At 38.6% G+C, this 18,206-nt stretch overlaps 1 protein-coding gene across 1 annotated transcript; it reads right to left on the bottom strand.

Annotated features, from left to right (window-relative positions):
* Nucleotides 1-104: 104 nt before the first annotated feature.
* CKAP2 (cytoskeleton associated protein 2) lies at nucleotides 105-16,649 on the bottom strand (the record flags this gene model as incomplete). The annotated part of the gene is made up of 11 exons (XM_080689450.1): nucleotides 105-360; nucleotides 1,156-1,405; nucleotides 5,254-5,323; nucleotides 7,622-7,792; nucleotides 11,413-11,617; nucleotides 12,050-12,924; nucleotides 13,024-13,099; nucleotides 14,865-14,928; nucleotides 15,791-15,952; nucleotides 16,142-16,300; nucleotides 16,535-16,649. 11 exons carry the CDS (start codon nucleotides 16,647-16,649, stop codon nucleotides 105-107), a joined length of 2,403 nt encoding a protein of 800 aa, XP_080545576.1.
* Nucleotides 16,650-18,206: the final 1,557 nt, after the last annotated feature.

Below are 18,206 nucleotides of genomic sequence, written 5' to 3'. Positions count from 1 at the left end.
ATTCCAATACTTAGGTACTTGGTCAACTACAGACCTAAGGGAAATACAAACCCACACAAAACACTCCAGGAATAAGAAAAAAACCCTCATTCCTCATGGGAGCTTTATTTCTCTTCTGTTTTATCAGCCTCAGAGTACAAAGAGCACAGAGCTGCATTAGGGCGGCAGACAAAAGCATCAGTTTTACCTCCCAACTCTGATAATTGTTCCAGTGAAGACACACAAGGATAATGATCTTTTAACATTTCTGGCAATTGAGAAGTCTTCTCTTGAAGACGTCGAGAACGTCTCACTGGTGTTAGAAACTTGAGCTCTTTAAATGCAGAATTTGCTTCATCAAGTTGCATCTTCTTTTTCATACTAAAACACACACACACAATTATTCCTCAAGTTCAAAAACATGTTAACATACTTTGTACTTCTATGCTATTTATCATAGTATGGCTTGTATGTTACAACCATGTAACTACTTGTCTTACAGAAAGGGAGAAGTACTATAAGCTCCTTGAAGTGAGGAACTTAATGTTTTTCTCTATTTGTTTTTATAACTTGTACATAGTACATACTTGAGTATCTGTAGAACTGGCTAATTCCTTGGTTCTCAAACCTATTGTTATTTAATAATACTCAGAGATGAAAGTAAAACGGTTTCTTTTTCAAAATGGCAATATTTAGGGAAAAGCAAAGCTAATATTTAAGAAGTAAAATGTCTCAATGACATTTTGTTTGCTTGAAAATTTTTTATATTAAAAAATGGTAGTTCTAATCTGAAGTTATTGTAAAATTTTAAAATATTATATTTAGTTAAGTGTGGTGGCACACACTTGTAATCCCAGTACTTGGAAAGCTGAGACAAGAGGATTGCAGGTTCATGGCCAGCCTCAACTACTGCCCTCCACAACTTAGTGTGACCCTAAGCTCGGAGGTAGAATGAGCCTGGTACTCTACCCAGTACTGCCAAACAAACAAACAAACAACAACCAAAATTAGCATTAGGAATGTAGTTCAGTGGTAGAGAGCTTGCCTATACATTCAAGGCCCTAGCACATCCAAAGCCCTAGATTTGATCCCTAGAACCAGGAAGTTGGGGAGAACTATATTTATTGTCATTAAGCATAAAAACAAATCCAGACACATTACACTGTAAAAGTTTACCTTTGCAAGTATGGTGTAGTAGATACATTATATTTAATCAAGCAACTTGATCTAGTTTCTGTATCAGGGGTTTTAAAATCATTGGTTGGATGATTTGTTTTGTAGTCTTGCTCTTTTTCACAATCTTGAAATACAACATTTCCTTGTTTATTCTCCACTTCTGGTTTTTCTGGCTCTACATTAACATCTGTATCTTCAGTGTTAACTTCTTGGGCTTCTTCCTTAGTTGGATAAGCCTCAATATTTTCTCCTATAGAAAATAAATGTATAATTTAAGCTTCTGACCAAATTTTAAGAACATCATCAGAAGACATTAACTCTTAGCCGGAAGTGGTGGCACACACCTGTAATCCCAGTTAATTCAAGAGGCTAAAGTAGGATGATCACAAGTTTAAGGCCAGCCTAGGCGACTTAGCAAGATTCTATCTCAAAATTAAAAATAAAAAGAAGGCTGGGCGTGGTGGCGCACGCTTGTAATCCCCGCGCTTAGGAGGCGGAGACAGGAGGATCTCGCAGGTTCGAAGCTAGCCGTGCGCGCTGGCTTAGGAGACCCTGTTTCCAAATAAAAATGTAAAAATAGATCTGGGAGTGTAGCCCGGAGATAGAAGGGCTTCCAGGAACCCCAGTACCAACAAAAATAAATAAATAAATAAATAAATAAATAAATAAATAAATAAATAAATAGCTGGGATATAGCTCAGTAGTAGAGAACCCTGAGTTTAATCCCCTGTACCATACACTCACATAAAAAATTAAAGTAATTCCTAGTTGACCAAATTTTCAAAATAAAAGAACCAAACTCATGACCTATGACCTTTTCTAAGTAAATACTGCTGCCAACTGTTTAATATTTACCAACTCCTATGTATTCAGAAATTATTAGTTACAAATAAAATAATGAAATAATCCTTGTCCTTTAGGAAGTTTACATTCCATGAAAGAGCCACAGTTGGGGCTCAGGAGACAGAGGAGACCTTGACCATAGTGATCACAGTAAGGATACAGAAAAGTAGATGGATTATAAGAGGTAGTTAGGAAATTAAACTGAATCTGATTGACTGGTGAACAGAAGTAGGATAACAGAACAGGAGGTGTGGGGGGGTGTAAAAAAATCGCTGCAAGATTCTTCCTTGGACTACTGAACAGCACCACTCACTGAACAGGGAACTGCAAGAAGGATCAGGTTTAGGGGAAAATGATGTGTTCAACTTTGGATATATAGATTTAAGGTACCTAAGAGACGTCCAACTGGTGTTTTTCTCTATTATTATTTGTCATATATTTCCTACTTACATTCTCTTACTGTTTACAAGTAACTTGTAAAATTGATTTTATATTACAATCTTACACATTTCAGAAAAACAAGTGTTTATGAGTAGCTCCCCCTTCCCATCTAAAGATTAACAAATATTCTACTTACTATAAAATACTAGTGTTATTCTACTAAGGAAAAAAAAGAGAAATCGAAACATTTAAATACTAGTTTTATCTTTTCATATAGCTCTAAAGTTAGAATTACAAGGAAGAAGACTCTTCATTATTTTTTTTTTTTTCCATTTTGGTGTCATTAGTGAATAAGAGACAGGATTGGGTTATTCTTAAACTCTTCCCCTTTTTTTGTGGTATCCTAGTCTGTCTTGGGTTTTCCCTTTCTCTATAACCATTTATTCTCAAATTCCTTCTTTAAATATAATTCATAACATCAGATCATACACATTTTCCTTATGTTCTCCAAGCATATTAATAGTCACCACAAGCCAGATGTGGTGGTGCACGCTTCTAATCCCAGTACTTGGGAGGCTGAGACAAGAGGATTGCAGGTTCGCAGCCAGCCTCAGCTACTTAGTGAGGCCCTTTGCAACTTAGTGAGACCCCGTTTCAAAATAAAGAATAATAATAATGGAGGTGTAGCTCGGAGGTAGAATGCCCCTGGGTTCCACCCCCAGTTCTGCCAAAAAACAACAACAAAAAAAGCAACTACAACAAAAATCAGTCATCACAAATTAAAATATTTGTTGAATTAAAGATACTTCAATGGAAGTCTGGTCTCTGGAATATAGCATTATGTTAATATGCTTTTTGTTGCTCTCATTTTTTGCTGTGCTAGGAACTGAACCTAGGGCCTCATACATGCCAGGTAAGTGCTCTACCACTGAACAACACCTCCAACCCAGGCATACATACACACATACATACATACATATGCTTTTTTTCTCATATGTAACTAAAAATGTACACTTAATATATTAAATTTAGTGTTTAAGTATGATCTTTGGTTTCATTTGAAGTTTAGCCCTTAAATCTCTAAAGGTACTGCTCTGGAAAGCAATTTGCTAGCATATATACATGCCTTAAAAAGGTTAACTCTTTGATTTTATTAAAATTAATCAGAAAGGACTAGGAATGTAGCTCTGTGGTAGATCTCTTCCCTAGAATACACATGGCCATGGGTTCAATCCCCAACACACACATAAAAAGAATAATAAAAAAAAAATAACCAGAGATACAGACAGTATGTAAAATGTACTCAAATATTTGCTAACTGGGTGATAAGTTGTGTTATAGTAAATAATTAGAAGTCACTTCTCTAAACAAAGAAAACAAATTAGCTTACATTTCTATGTAGTGATTTCATCTCCATCTTATGTGCCATAGACTATGATACTTGCTTTATAAATAATTTTATTCAAGTTCAGTGATGGCTTGAATAAAATAATTTATATTTTTAATATAAAAATGTGGTAGAACATCCCTATAATCCTAGCACTTGGAAGGTTGAGATAGGAAGATTGCAGATTCAAGGACAGCTGCAGCAACATAGTGAGACTCTCAGAGACCCAGAAAAACCATTTCAAAACAAAAACATTTAAAAAAAAAAAGGCCCTTTGCAACTCAGTGAGACCCTGTTTCCAAATAAAGAATAAAAAATAGGAATATAGGGGTTGGGGGTATAGCTCGAGGTAGAATACCCCTGGGTACCATCCCTAGTACTGGGGGAAAAAAAAAAAAAAAAGGTTGAGGTTGTACCTCAGCGGCTGAATGCCCCTGGGTTTAATCCCTAATATCACTAAACAATACATACATACATACATACATACATACATACATACATACATACATACGCAAGCCGGGCATGGTGGCACATGCTTACAATCCCAATATTTGGGAGGTTGAGACAGGAGCATCACAGTTCAAGGACAGCCTTAGCTACTTCGTGAGGCCCTTTGCAACTCAGTGAGACCTTGTTTCAAAATAAAGGATAAAAAATTGGGCTGGGGATGTAGCTTGGAAGTAGAATGCTCCTGGGTTCCATTCCCAGTACCACAAAAATAAATAAATAAATAAATAAATAAATAAATAAATAAATAAATAAATTTATTCAATAGCCTCAACTATCACCACTTTACAGATAAGGAAGGGGTTACCCTTTTGCCTAAGATCATACAATTGATACAACCTATATTTAAGGCTAGAAAATATTTACATTTATATTACTGACATTAATCTCTTACCTCCATCTATTATCTTCAGCAAAGAGAAGTCTTGAGTGAACTTTTCTAATATATAAAACAGATAATAGAATTTAATAGCTGAAAGGTCTCTAAAGACCATCAAATCAAATTGCCTCATGGTGTGTGTGTGGGAGGGTTCCTGGGGATTGAATCCAAAGCTCACATATTCCTGCTCTACCTAGACCACTGAGCTATATCTCCTCCCATGAATGCTTAATTCTTTAAGACAGAAAATTATAGCCAACAGAGGTAACTTCATGGACACTCTGACAAATTCTTCTGATCTGAAATAGATTTCTTGATTAAAAACTGTTAATACAGAAACCCACTTTATCTCAGAGGCAAATCAGTAGAAATAGGAGGAAAGAATCTAAGTATTTTAAAAGTTAAAAATGATAAAAGAGGGCTGGGAATGCAACTCAGTGTTGGAGGGCTTGCTGAACTTGCTTGAAGTCCTAAGTTTGATCCCAAAACCACAAAAAATAAACAAGGGAGAGAGAAAAGGGGAACACACACACACCCTAATTCAGCAAAAAATTAAATAAAATCACACTTACTTGAAGGAAACAAAAAAATTAAAACTTACCAAAATTAACTTTTTCTTGACTCCTTATTGTTAGAATCTCTACAATTTCATGTCGCATCTCTTCAATAGGCTTGTTTTTAATGAAAACAAGAGATCCATGTAATTTTTATATTATCAGAAATTCCATTGTACAAGTTTAAAATATTAGAACCACTTAATCAAATTTGATATTTTAAAGTAAGGCAGTGGTTTTTAAACCATGTTTCTCAGAACATTTATTACTAATTTTGAAAGAAGCCTGTCTTTTCCAATTTATAGAATAAAAAAATGAACATAAAGGATAGAATTTCATCTGTTTAAAATCTTTCCCCTAGTTTTTCTTAATCCTTTAATAATTATTGCTGTCTTCTTGATGTGAATAAAATTAATAGATGACAAATTAACATTAGTATTTACTCGAGTTGATTATATTGTTGAATACTTTTATTTTATTAAAAGAGATTATTATTTGCTAGATATAAACACTTACTATATAATTCTGAGTTATTATGCATGCTAATACAACAGATACAAGATATTATATAAATGAAAACTCTGGCTCATGGTCTTAGCTTCAGAGTTTAGTCCTGGAATTATTTACCCATTCTGCTTTGAATATTCTTGGCAATTTTGATTTTGTTTTCCACTTTCTTCTATGATGTCACGTCTTTGTACATTAATGCATTTTATAAGCAACCTTAGCTCCAATTTTGCATTCCTGCTATACTGCCAAAAGCTGTTTTAAGCAATGTCTGTTCTGATTCAATGTAGTAAGGACTTAACACTACCTTCCAAGTAGGATTCAATCAAATATGATCACCTTCAAGAAGTATTTTACATATAATAGCCACTGAAAGAATATCTACTGATTTTTTTTTCTTTTTTGGTTTGGTGTTGGGGATGTAATCCAAGGGCCTCATACATGCTATGAAAATGCTCTATCACACTGAGCTATATCTCCAGTCCACTTTTTTTTTTTCTTTCGAGACAGGGTCTAAGTTACCTAGGCTGGCCTTGAACTTGGGCTCCTCCTCTCTCAGCTTCCAGAATAGCTAGCTGGTCTTACTGATATGTGATATCACACCCAACTAATATTTGATTGGCTTTGCTTAGACTAAAGTGAATAGACCTTTCTTATAAAAAGGCTAAAAAGAATTCCAAAGAAATTGCCTCTTTAAGAATCTCCAAAACTGAATTTCTGGAAAGTTTGGTTAAAAAAAAAAAAACAGTACGAACATTTATGCATAAAAACATCCAAAACCAAAAAAATACTCAAGAATTTATTCTATACACATTGCTTTGTGTGTCAACACAATAGGAGAGGTGAGAGGTATGCTATTAAACCATAATGGTGGCAATAATATTAGTGAAACTAGTTTAGTGTCACTTTTTTTTATGTGGGTGGACCAATTTATTTAGTGTATAAATGTGCGTATATTCAGGTATACTCCTAAAGTGAAAGCTCTTACAAAGCCTCAGAGTTTAATAACATAAGAAAGTTAATTAAAAGCCAGGCGTGGTAGTACATACTTGTAATTCCTGTGCTTGGGAGGCTGAGACAGGAAGATCGCACAGGTTCGAAGCCAGCCTCGCTGGCTTGAGACCCTGTTTCCAAAAAAAAAAAAAAAAAATATATATATATATATATAATAGGTCTGGGAGTGTAGCCCAGAGGTAGAAGGGTTTCCAGGAACCCCAGTACCACCAAAAAAGAAAAAAAAAAGTTAATTAAACCTGGGCGTGATGGTGCACACTTGTAATCTCAGAACTTGGGAGACTGAGACAAGAGGATCAAAGGTTGGCAGCCAGCCTCAGCAATTTAGTGAGGCAATCTACAACTTAATGAGACCCTGTTTCCAAGAAAAAGAAAAAAACAGGTCTGGAGGTGTAGCTCTGATGTAGAATGCCCCTAGGTTCCATCCCCAGTACCACCCACAAAAAGAAAAAAGGTTAATTCCATTTGTTTATATTTGTAAGCAATATATTAAAAATTCAATTTCCCAGTAAATTTCCCAAGTAGTAAATGTATGAAATGGCATGTTGTACTAATATATGTCTTACTCAAAGTTTCACTAAATATAGACTTCAGTTTTTATCCATTTTTCTAATCATTTCTGATTATCACTATCATTTAAGCAAAAGTTTTAGAAGCCAAGGAAGGACATTTATAATACAATCTTTGTGGCCTTTCATTTTGATGCCAGGGATTGAAACTCGGGCATCTATGCTCACTTCTGAGGTACATACCACCAGACCTCCTCCTGGACTTTAAACATTACTACTCTATATAAAAACCACAATTTAATCTATCTACATTGTAATGTGTTCTAAAAAAAAACTCTGAATCACTTATACTGTAATAATCAAAATCAGTAAATTTTAATCTCACCTGAGCCCCTGCCAGAATGGCCTTCTCAAAGATTGAGATAATATTTTCAAAAGGGCTTGTGATCGGTTCAATACGTATAAGACATATCCAATATTTAATGAGTTTTTTAGCATCTGGAATATTTTTAACCAGGTCATCCAGTGTAGCCAATATTTCTTCTTTTGGACATCCCTAAAATAGCAAGAAATAAAGTATGTGATATTTTTAAACCTATAAACTATAATCTTAGTATAATAAAGATCATTGATAAGACAGAAAAAGTAGATACAAAATTATTCATGAAAAAATTCCATATTTCATTCTAACTCCAAACTTATTTTGTTTGAATGGCTAAGAAGCATACCAACAATGCACCAATAAAAAAAAATTTAAAAAAATAGCTTAAGACAACAAAATCAAAATACTAGTTGAGATATATACCAGTAAAAAAATGAGTAACATTTTACTTGGTTTTGTATTTATTTTCTTATGTATTATGGGATTCTAAGTTAGCACTTTATTTATAAACTTTGTGCCTACCAAATGTGCTTCATTCACGAGCATTTGTTTTTTTCGTACTGGGGATAAAACTCAGAGGCATTCTACCTCTGAGCCATACTCCCAGCCCAATTTTTTATTCTTTATATATTTATTATTTATTTATTTATTTATTTATTTATTTATTTAGGTGGTACTGGGGGTGGAACCCAGAGGCTTTCTACCTCCGAGCTATACTCCCAGACCTATTTTTGGAAACAGGGTCTCACAAAGTTACTGAGAGCCTCACTAAGTAGCTGAGGCTGGCTTTGAACCCGTGTGATCCTCCTGTCTCAGCCTCCCAAGCACGGGGATTACAAGTGTGTGCCACCACGCTCAGCTTTTATTCTTTATTTTAAAACAGGGTCTCACTAAGTTATAGAGGTCCTCACAAGTTGCTGAGGCTGGCCAAGAACCTGCGATCCTCCTGTCCCAGCTTTCCATGTACTAGGATTACAAGGGTGCGCCACCACACCTGGCTAATTCTCTGGTTTTGATGTGGGGTTTTTTTTTGTTGTTGTTGTTCTTTTTGTGGAGTGATACTCGGGATTGAACCCAGGGGCAGTTTACCTTTGAGCTATAACCTCCAGCCCAATTTTCTTTTTTGGTCCTGGGGATGGAACCCAAAGATATTCTACCTCCAATCCACACTCCCAGCCCAATTTTATTTTTATTTGGAAACAGGGTCTTACTAGGTTGATGAGAGTCCCACTACTTGCTGAGGCTGTCCTCTAACCTATGATCGTCTTGTCTCCGCCTCCCAAGTACTGGAATTACAGGTAAGCCCCACTACACCTGGCTAGGTTTTGATGTTAAGGCTAAAATGAATCTGCAAGAGTTTACACAACAGTTACACATAGTTATGAAGCAGGGCAGAAAAATTCCACAGTATTAACAAAAAACCTTGTATGGGCAGATAAAAGAATAGAATCAGAGTTTTCCTGCTTGTAACTTCCTTTGGTCCTCAGGACAACAAAAAGTTTAAAAATGCTCATGAAAAGTAGAATAAGGTTTGAAATCAAACAAGACTAAAGAGTAAGCAAGAAATAAAGTATTCTGGAGTTGATTATTATATTCCAGAATATTTGGGATCAAATAGCAAAATTCTACAGTTTAAGAATGAGATAATGAGCTGGGCGTGGTGGCGTAATCCCTGTGCTTGGGAGGCAGAGACTGAAGGATCACGCTGGTTTGAAGCCAGCCACACTGGCTTAAGAGATCCTGTTTCCAAATTTTAAAAAATATATAAAAATAAGTCTGGGAGTGTAGCCCGGAGATAGAAGGGTTTCCAGGAACCCCAGTACCACCACCACCACCACCACCACACACACACACACACACACACACACACACACACACACACACAAAGAATGAGATAATGTTGGTTTAGATAAGATTTTGCTTAAGAATATTTTAATTAACTTGAATTGAATCTGTGATAGTGACTCACATAATTATGATTTGGGAGGGGGACTAGGTATAGAATCCAGAGGCATTCTGCCTCTAAGCTACACCCCCATGCCACCGCCCGCCCTCGGCATATAAGAGGGTGACAAACATTTGTATCAATCGCCAAGGTCCAAGGAGGCCACACCCCGAGGAAGGGGGCGTCATCTCTGGCAGAAATACTCCCTACTCTTAGATTTCTACACTAATAAGCTCCGATGATCTAAAACAGGATCCCAAGAATTAGGACTGTGGAAGACATTGAGTCCATGAAAGATAAATTTTCTAGTAAAGGGCAGCCAGAATTCAGGGGCTGCAAAATTCCTTTTGGGTCCCCCTCCCTCCCACAGGCAGGTCCTTTGAGCTCCCAGCACCTCTCTGCCAGCAGGGGAAGCTGCAAACCCACCTCTTGCCCCATTTCCCAAAGAGATGTAAAACTGTCTCAGGAACCTGGGCCATTTGTTTTTCCTCTTAAGAGATGCTAATAAGCTCTTATCTGGCCGTAACAAGCCTATCTTAGAACTCAGCAGCAGGACAGTAAAAACTCAAAAGTCTGCCCCAAAATCATGCATTAAAGAACAATTATAGAAATCCAATCACCAGTATTATATAAGTATTGCCTCATAGGGGATGGCAGAGCAGACAGGACCGAACAAATCTGCAATGCAGCCCATGGATCTTGATAAAGGAGGGCCTGGACTAAGCCCTAGAGACAAAAAGACTTTGGAAGGATCACAGGAGATCCTAGAAGACTGAATTTCCCCAAAATGGACTTTGGGTGTGAACCCCCATCTTTACAGATGCCTGCCTGTTCCTCCAGACCTTGCCCCTAAGGCTCACCCAAGGGCAAAAACCTGATTCCAATGACAAAGGCCAAGGGGAGTGACTTCAATCACCTAGTCCCAGAGGAATCTTAAACTATGAAGCCATGGATCTTTTTTTATCCTGTTTATCTTGTTTACACTTAATGCCTCACTATTGTCCTTTGGTGCTTACACAGAGTATAGGGTATAAATACTAGTGATGGAAATTAAAACTTTGTCAGTCGCACAGAAGGCGGGTGTCCATGTTAATTATTATTTCAGATTTTTTCCCAGAGAGGAATCTCCATCTTTAGCGCCAGGAACAGGAACTTAAAGGAGTTTATTTCATAAAAGGGGAAAAAAATCGCTGCAGACAAGTGGCTGCAGTACTGCAACCTAAGCCCTTGTCCATCTTTCTGAGGATCTCGGTCCCAAATGGACTCAGTGCCAGATTTGCCCCCCAGGACTGAGCAAGTTCATTTCAGCACCCCCAGCCTGATTTTATTTCTTATTTGGAAACAGGGTCTCACTAGGTTGCTGAGAGCCTCACTAAATTGCCAAGGCTAGCTTTGAACCTGTGATCCTCCTGTCTCAGCCTCCCAAGTGCTGGGATTACAAGCATTTGCCACCATGCCCAACTATGATGAATATTAATAATAATAATTTCGGTTGCTAGTCTTTAGTAAAATATGTGAATAGAAAGAAATAATTTGTAAAAACATTAATCAAATGTAAGAAGCAGAAATATCAAAGGGGAGAGATAAATATCCACCTCAGCTTACTGGATATTACATCTGAAAGGAATACAATCTTTACAACTTAAGTAAAAAACCTATTTTTTTCATGTATTTATATGAACTCAATGGAAGATACAGTCAATTAAAAGCTAATCTCAGAGCACTAAGTCAAAATAATATTACTGACATTACTTGGTCAAGAGGATGGCAATATAACTTAATGAGATGATGTTTATGAACATAAGTTGCAAACTACAAACACTATACAAATAGAAGGTAAAAACTTTACCTTATTAATGAGGTTCAGGCATTCAGAAAATGTTTTGTTTACTTTTTCAGTAAACAATCTTTGTTCATCTTCCTCTGCCATGGTAGTCCAAAAGGACCCAACTGGTTTTTCATTTTGTCCTTCAGGTGCAGGCTGGGTAACTACTGAATTGGGAGGCCTTTTCAGCACTCTTCCTTTGCCAGCTTTCCACTCACTAAGACGAGCTCTACAGTCAGAAGCAGTACATAAACATTACTTTGGTACTGATGAAAAATCTGTTAAATGGAGGTTAAAAAATATTTCAAGTCTTGAAGTAGTTCTATGCTAGTAGTACATATATTGTTCACAGATTGTAGAAATCTTGAATATATCAAGATCAATTATATGCGCAAAGATCTCAAAAATGCATGTTTGAATGGAGAGGCTCTAAAATATTTCCCAATTATTATTAACACATTTAACTTAAAATTATAGAAAGCAACCTAGAAACCACATGTATAACTTTTCAGTTATATTGACATAACATGACATAAATCTGCCATAAATACAGAAGAGAACCTATGCAATAAATTCTAATACAGTCAAGAAAATTACAAGCAAACCCACAAATAGTATTCTGTTTAAAGTTAAGATAATAAAGAAAATTACATCTACTCACTTTCTCTCTTCTGCAGTTTCTCTGGGCTGAGTTGATCTATCAATAGTAGCTTTCGCTATGGTGTGTCTCCGTTGGTTAATGGCTTTTGATTTTTCTATCAGTTTGGTATTAGAAGATGAAGCAGGCCCAGCTACAATTTCAGACACAATGCTTTTTGGTAGCACTTTATTTCTTTTTATGTCCTGAGAAGAAGTGGTTTTGACACTAGATAGAACTGTTTTTGACTGCAATATTTCTTTCCCACCTTTTCGGATTGTAACACTGGCAGGGATTCTGTTGATGCCTTGTTTCATGGTGTCCTGGGTATTATTGTGGTGACTTCTAATAGGAGGTCGCACAAGTTGTGTCTTCTGAGACATAGCATTCACAAATTTATTGCTCCCAAATTTAGTACTAGCAGTTGTAGTTGAAGCTCTATTATTTCTCACCGTTACAGTAATGGTGCTTATAGGCTCAGGCTTTGTGGCATTAGAGACAGTAGTTAAATCTTTCTTTGTTGTTGCAGAACTCTCATTTTTTACTTGTAGAGGTTTTCTAAATGAATTAACCTTAGACTGAACAATCTGGCCACGGTAAGATCCAAGCACAGGTTTTTTGGGCACATTAGCATCTTGCTTTGGTTTTTCTGCAATTATTTGTTTCCTTTTATTATTAGTGTTTTTAAGGTGAAATGCCTGGCTTAGTGTCATGTTTTGATTTTGGGTATCACCTTTCATTGACAATTGCAGAGTTTGATTATTATCCTCAAAATCATGTGTTTCATCTGCATTATTTGAATTGGTTAATTCATGAGAGGTTTTTAAAGGAATACAAGTTTTTTCCATTGTGGTATTATTTTTGTTTCCTGTTGGTCTTTGAATATTTTCTTTATCAGCCTGGAAGAGTTATTTAAGACAAGTCAGTATTTCATATCAAGCTTAGGGAAGGGAAAGGGGAAAAAGAGACCATTTTTGAATGCTATGTCTGTATCTTACCATTTTTGTTATAGGTTTCAGAACTTTTGTTCCTTCTTGGACTTGGTCCTCAGTCGTCATCACTCTCTGTTCTCTACTATTTAAAAGAAATTAAAATAAATTAGCCTTGTACCAAGGAGATTTCCTTTTGGAGATAAAGAGTGGAAGAATATTAAAAATTAACTTTGTAATTTTAAAGTGTGTGGGGGGGGTTAGGATCAAACACAGGGTTTTATGTATGCTAAGCATGTGCTGTACCACTGAGCTATATTCTTAGCCCCATTATTTTAAATTTTAAATTGAGGCCAGAACTGGTTTGAGATCTATCTATCCTAGGCAAACTTTATTACAGTGTGATTTTAGTGCAAACAAGGTAGCTGAGGAATGTAAAGATATTTTCTTAATAGTCTTACTCTCCTTTCTCCCTCTACTGACAATGTTACCCTAAACTCCTTTTTACAGTCATAGACTGTCCAGTAGAGGTGATGAAAATCTCTTAACAGGTTATCATGAAAAGTTTTCCTAAGAGCCTGGGAGTATAACTCAGTGGTAGAGCATGTAGTAAGTAAGCATTTGGGAGGCCTCAGGTTCAGCCACCAGCACCAAAACCAATATAAAACAACAATAACAACAAACTCAAAACTAAGTTTTGCTATTATAGAAAGACTGACTTTGTAGTGCAGTATAGATTGTAGGTCAATATTCTGGCATATACACAGAGACTTTGCTTTGAAATTGGTTCCTGTTAGTGGAAATTTTTATAGAAAATCAAGACCTAATGCTGTATCAGCCAATAAAATAGCCACTAGCCACATGTGGTTAGTCCGAATTAGGATGAGCTGAAAGTGTAAAATACCAGATTTTGAAGAGTTTGTACCAAAAAGAATATAAAATATGTAATACTCCCCCCCCACTACCAATGAGTTACACTCCCAGACCTTTTTAGTTATTTTAATGCCATATGTTGAAAAAAAAACATCAAGAATATATTGGATTAAGTAAAACAATGTTAGTAAAATCCACTTTATCTTTTAAAATTTTTAAATATAGCCACTAAAAATGTAAAATTACAGATATGGAGCACTTTATATTTTTATTGGACAGCTCTAACACCTTTCAGAAATGAAATAAACTTGACTTCACCTGGATTTCCCTGTTTATATGCAAAAAAGTTTATTTTCTTCACAGATGTTCCTTAAGCTTATCTTCTTTGCTCTCTAAATAACGAAAGAGCAACAAATCAACATTAATAAAATTATCATATAACAGCAAACAGATTCTGTCGACTGAATGATTTTACTTAAAAAACAATGTTGTACCTGAAATCCTATCTCCTATACACCAACAAATTTTCCAATTTAGCATTGTCTTTGAGAAATAATCCCATTAATAAGAGTTATCACAAATGATCCCCCACAACCACTCTGCATAATAATCAGACTCTCTAGTGTATGTGTGAAAACTCTGGAGAACATCATTTGCAATATATGATTACAGAAAGCCAAGCCTTAACAAAGTAAAATGATGGACACAGCCGGGCGTGGTGGCACACACTTGTAATCCCCGTGCTTGGGAGGTGGCGACAGGAGGATTGCGCTGGTTCGAAGCCAGCCTTGCTGGTTTAAGAGACCCTGTTTCCAAATTTAAAAAATATACAATATATATCATTAGGTCTGGGAGTGTAGCCTGGAGGTAGAAGGGTTTCCAGGAACCCCAGTACCACCAAAATAATAATAATAATAATAATAAAATAAAATAATAATAATAATAATAATAATAAAATTATAGACAGTTAGGTTCTAGATCCCCACGGGGCAGGGGCGGGGCTGGAAGCCAGGAGGCAGGAAGACCCGCCTCCTTACCCTGCAAGCTCCGGAGTTCCCACGGAAGACCACTCCCCTTTGATAAAAAGAGGGACGCAGCGATCTGGGGGAACACAGAGATTTCGAGACAGAGAGACTCCTACACTCGTGGAAGGCTCTCTTCCACATACCCCCCCACCCCGCACCCGCGACACGGGGGTGGAGGAGGGAGCTGCCCGGGACAAGTGGGCTGGACTAATAAGGACTTATTGCACTTGCATTGATAATCTCGCGTGTCTGTGGGCGCAGAGGGATGACTTGCAAACCTTATAGACACTAGTTGCCAACACCTAATTTACCAGAACTGAGTTGGATGAAAAAATTTTTCTATGTTCCCATGTGTAGAATAAAGAAATGACAATATTATTTCTAACAGCCATCCAAATCTATGTCTCCAAAAAGTTAAGGGCAAGCTGGGCGTGGTGGCCCACGCCTATAATTCCAGTACTTGGAAGGCTGAGACAGGAGGAGAGAACAGCCTCAGCAAAGTAGCGAGAATCTCAGCAACCTAGAAAGACCTCGTTACAAGGCAAAAATAAAAAGGTGTAGCTCGGAGGTAGAATGCCCCTGGGTTCAATCCCAGTACCAAAAAAAAAAAAAAAAAAAAGAAAAGAAAAAAGAAAAAAAAAGGACAGTTAAGGATGAAGTGTTGTATTAAAAACATCACACCAAGCCGGGCGTGGTGGCGCACGCTTGTAATCCCAGCATTCGGGAGGCTGAGACCTGGAGGATCGCGGTTCGCGGACAGCCTCAGCTACTTAGTGAGGCCCTCTGCAACTCAGTGAGACCCGGTTTCAAAATAAAGAATAAAAAATAGGGCAGGGGGTGTAGCCCGGAGGTCAAATGCCCCTGGGTTCCATCCCCAGACCCGCAAAAAAAAAAAAAAAAAAAAAAAAAAAAAAAAAAAAAAAAAAAAAACATCACACCAAGCAACCCCATCCCTCCAGAAGTCCGCTCCCGCGCCCGGCAGCGGCGGAGCCCGCGCAGGCGCAGTGGTCGGCAGCGCTGCGGCCCCGCCCCCACGCCGTCGGGGCCCGGCCCGCGCTCCGGCCACTTATTTAGAGCAAAGACAAAACCTCGAGGAACATCTGTTAAGACAAAAACCACATGTCCCTCGCTAAACGGATTCCTTTTGCAGGAGAGCCGCCTCGGCGAGCTGCGGCCGCCCCGCGTCCTCACAGGCGGTCGGGGTGAGGGGCTCAGCGGGTCTCTGCCCCGCGCCCTCCGCCCGCGCCCGCTCAGCAACCCTCGTGGCGCCGCCCCGCGCCCGGCCTCACCTCGGAGCGCGGCCTGGGCCTCCTGAGTCGGGGGCAGCTGCAGGTCCCGAGGCTCGGCCACCGACACGACCCTTCCTGCCGCCGCCGCGCCCGGCAATGCGCACGCCGCGGCGGGCTTTGGTTTTTTGACAGCGAGTCGCCGCCGCCCATTGGCGCGGGCTTGAATTGAATGGGCCAATGGGCGTGGGGGGCGGGCGCGGGGGGCGGGGCCCGGGCTGCGGTTGCGGGGGCGGGGCCTGCGCCCCGGGGCCGTTGGGCGGACCCGCGCTTTCAAACCTAAACAGCTTCCCGGACCCGGCAGCCAAGGGCCGAGGGCAGCGGCTGATCCTCGGGACCCGGCCGGACGTGGGTGAGGTTCCTGTGAGGACAAGTCTCCAGACGCTCATAGCTTACCGAGGAAGACAGGGAGGAAAAAGACGAAGTGTTCACAGCGCTTCTTTATGAACATCGGAGTGTTCACCAAACTACTGTTCCAAGAGCGTTTATTCACATATCTTGATTTGACCATCTCCATTCACAGATAAGGTGACAGGCTCTCAAAGCATCGAGTTCACATTTGCACAGTTTGCAAAGAGAAATGGAAATTGAGATCCACTTTCCAGGCTTTGTCTTAATTTTTATTTATTTATTTTTTTGTGGTACTGGGGGATTGAACCAAGGGGTATTTTACCTCCTACTCCCCCCCCCCCAGCCCTTGTTTTTAAATTTTTAAACAGGGTCTCGCTAAGTTGCTAGTCTCGAATTTAATGATGCTCCATGCCTTTACACTATTATAAGATGCACTGCGCCTCTCCATAAGTGTCCTTGCCCAGCCTTGAGCTCCCTTTCCCTCTGCCTCAGCCTTCCCAGTAGCTGGGATTACAGGCTTGTGTCGCCATTCCCAGATTAGGCAGGTTTGAAGTGCGGTGGGAGGATGGAGTTCCTCCTCTTATGGGCAGGTCTGAGGACTTGGCACAGCTGGCCTTCAGCTGTGGTCAGCTTTTCCCACTTTTGCCTGTGGTTCCCACCCCCTTCGGATGTTTTATGGTAGCATCTTGCTAATGAGGACTTTGGTTGGAATCGTCTGTAGTTTTTACTCTATGAAATGTCCTGTTTTAACTATAACTCTGGGAGGACTAACAGCCAAGCAACACCCATTAAATTCTAAGACATCACTGTGGTTTACGTACTACTGCAATATGGCTTATTATTTAATAAAGTTTCATCAGATTAGGTTACCTGAGGTTTCCATTATATGATGGAGAATAGTTGAGGGAACAGCTAAAAAGGGACTCAAGAGCTGAGTGCAGTGGCACAGGCCTGTAATCTCAGCTTCTTGAGAGGATGAGATAGAAGGATTTCAAGTTCAAGACCAGCCTGTGCAATTCAGCAACACCCTCCCTCAAAATAAAATTCAAAAAGGGCTGGGATATAGCTCATACTTTGGGGCTCGGGGTGTCCAGCACCACAAACAAACAAAAAAAAAATGGCTTAAGAACCTGCAAAATAGAATGCTACGTGAAAGAAGCTGGACACAAAAAGTCACATGGGTATGATTCCACATATATGAACTATCAGAACAGATAAAACCATAGATACAAAACATGGACTGGTGGGTCTTGGCGGGAGAGAAGAGTAAGGAGAGACTGCTTAACTGGTAAAGGTTTTATTTTGGAGTGAATGAAATGCTTTGAAACTAGAGGTAGTGGTTTTTTAGCATTGTGAATTTATTAATGCCTCTGAACTGTTCACTTTAAAATGGTGAGTTTTTTTGTTATGTGAACTTCAGTCATTTCAAGTGGGCACAGTTGAAGAAAGGAAGGTGACTTAAAACCACAGAGATCTCAACTGGCTGGGCTGATAAGTAGAAAAGATCACAAAACTGCTAGATTTTTCAACAAAGCAATTTCTTTGCTCACCCACTCTAAGGATGATAGATTTTTTGAAACATTTTAAAAAATATATGTGATTTTGGCTGGTCATGGTGGCATATATTTGTGGATTCAGTACTTGGGAGGCAGGATGTCAGGATCAAGAACTGCCTCAGCCACATAGACTCTTAGCAACCTAGCAAGACAATGTTCCA

This window comes from Muscardinus avellanarius (genome assembly GCF_963383645.1).
Source record: "Muscardinus avellanarius genome assembly, chromosome: 2".
Classification (NCBI taxonomy): Eukaryota; Metazoa; Chordata; class Mammalia; order Rodentia; family Gliridae; genus Muscardinus; species Muscardinus avellanarius.
Note: the sequence above shows the minus strand (reverse complement) of the source record. Positions and strands in the feature narration are given on the sequence as shown.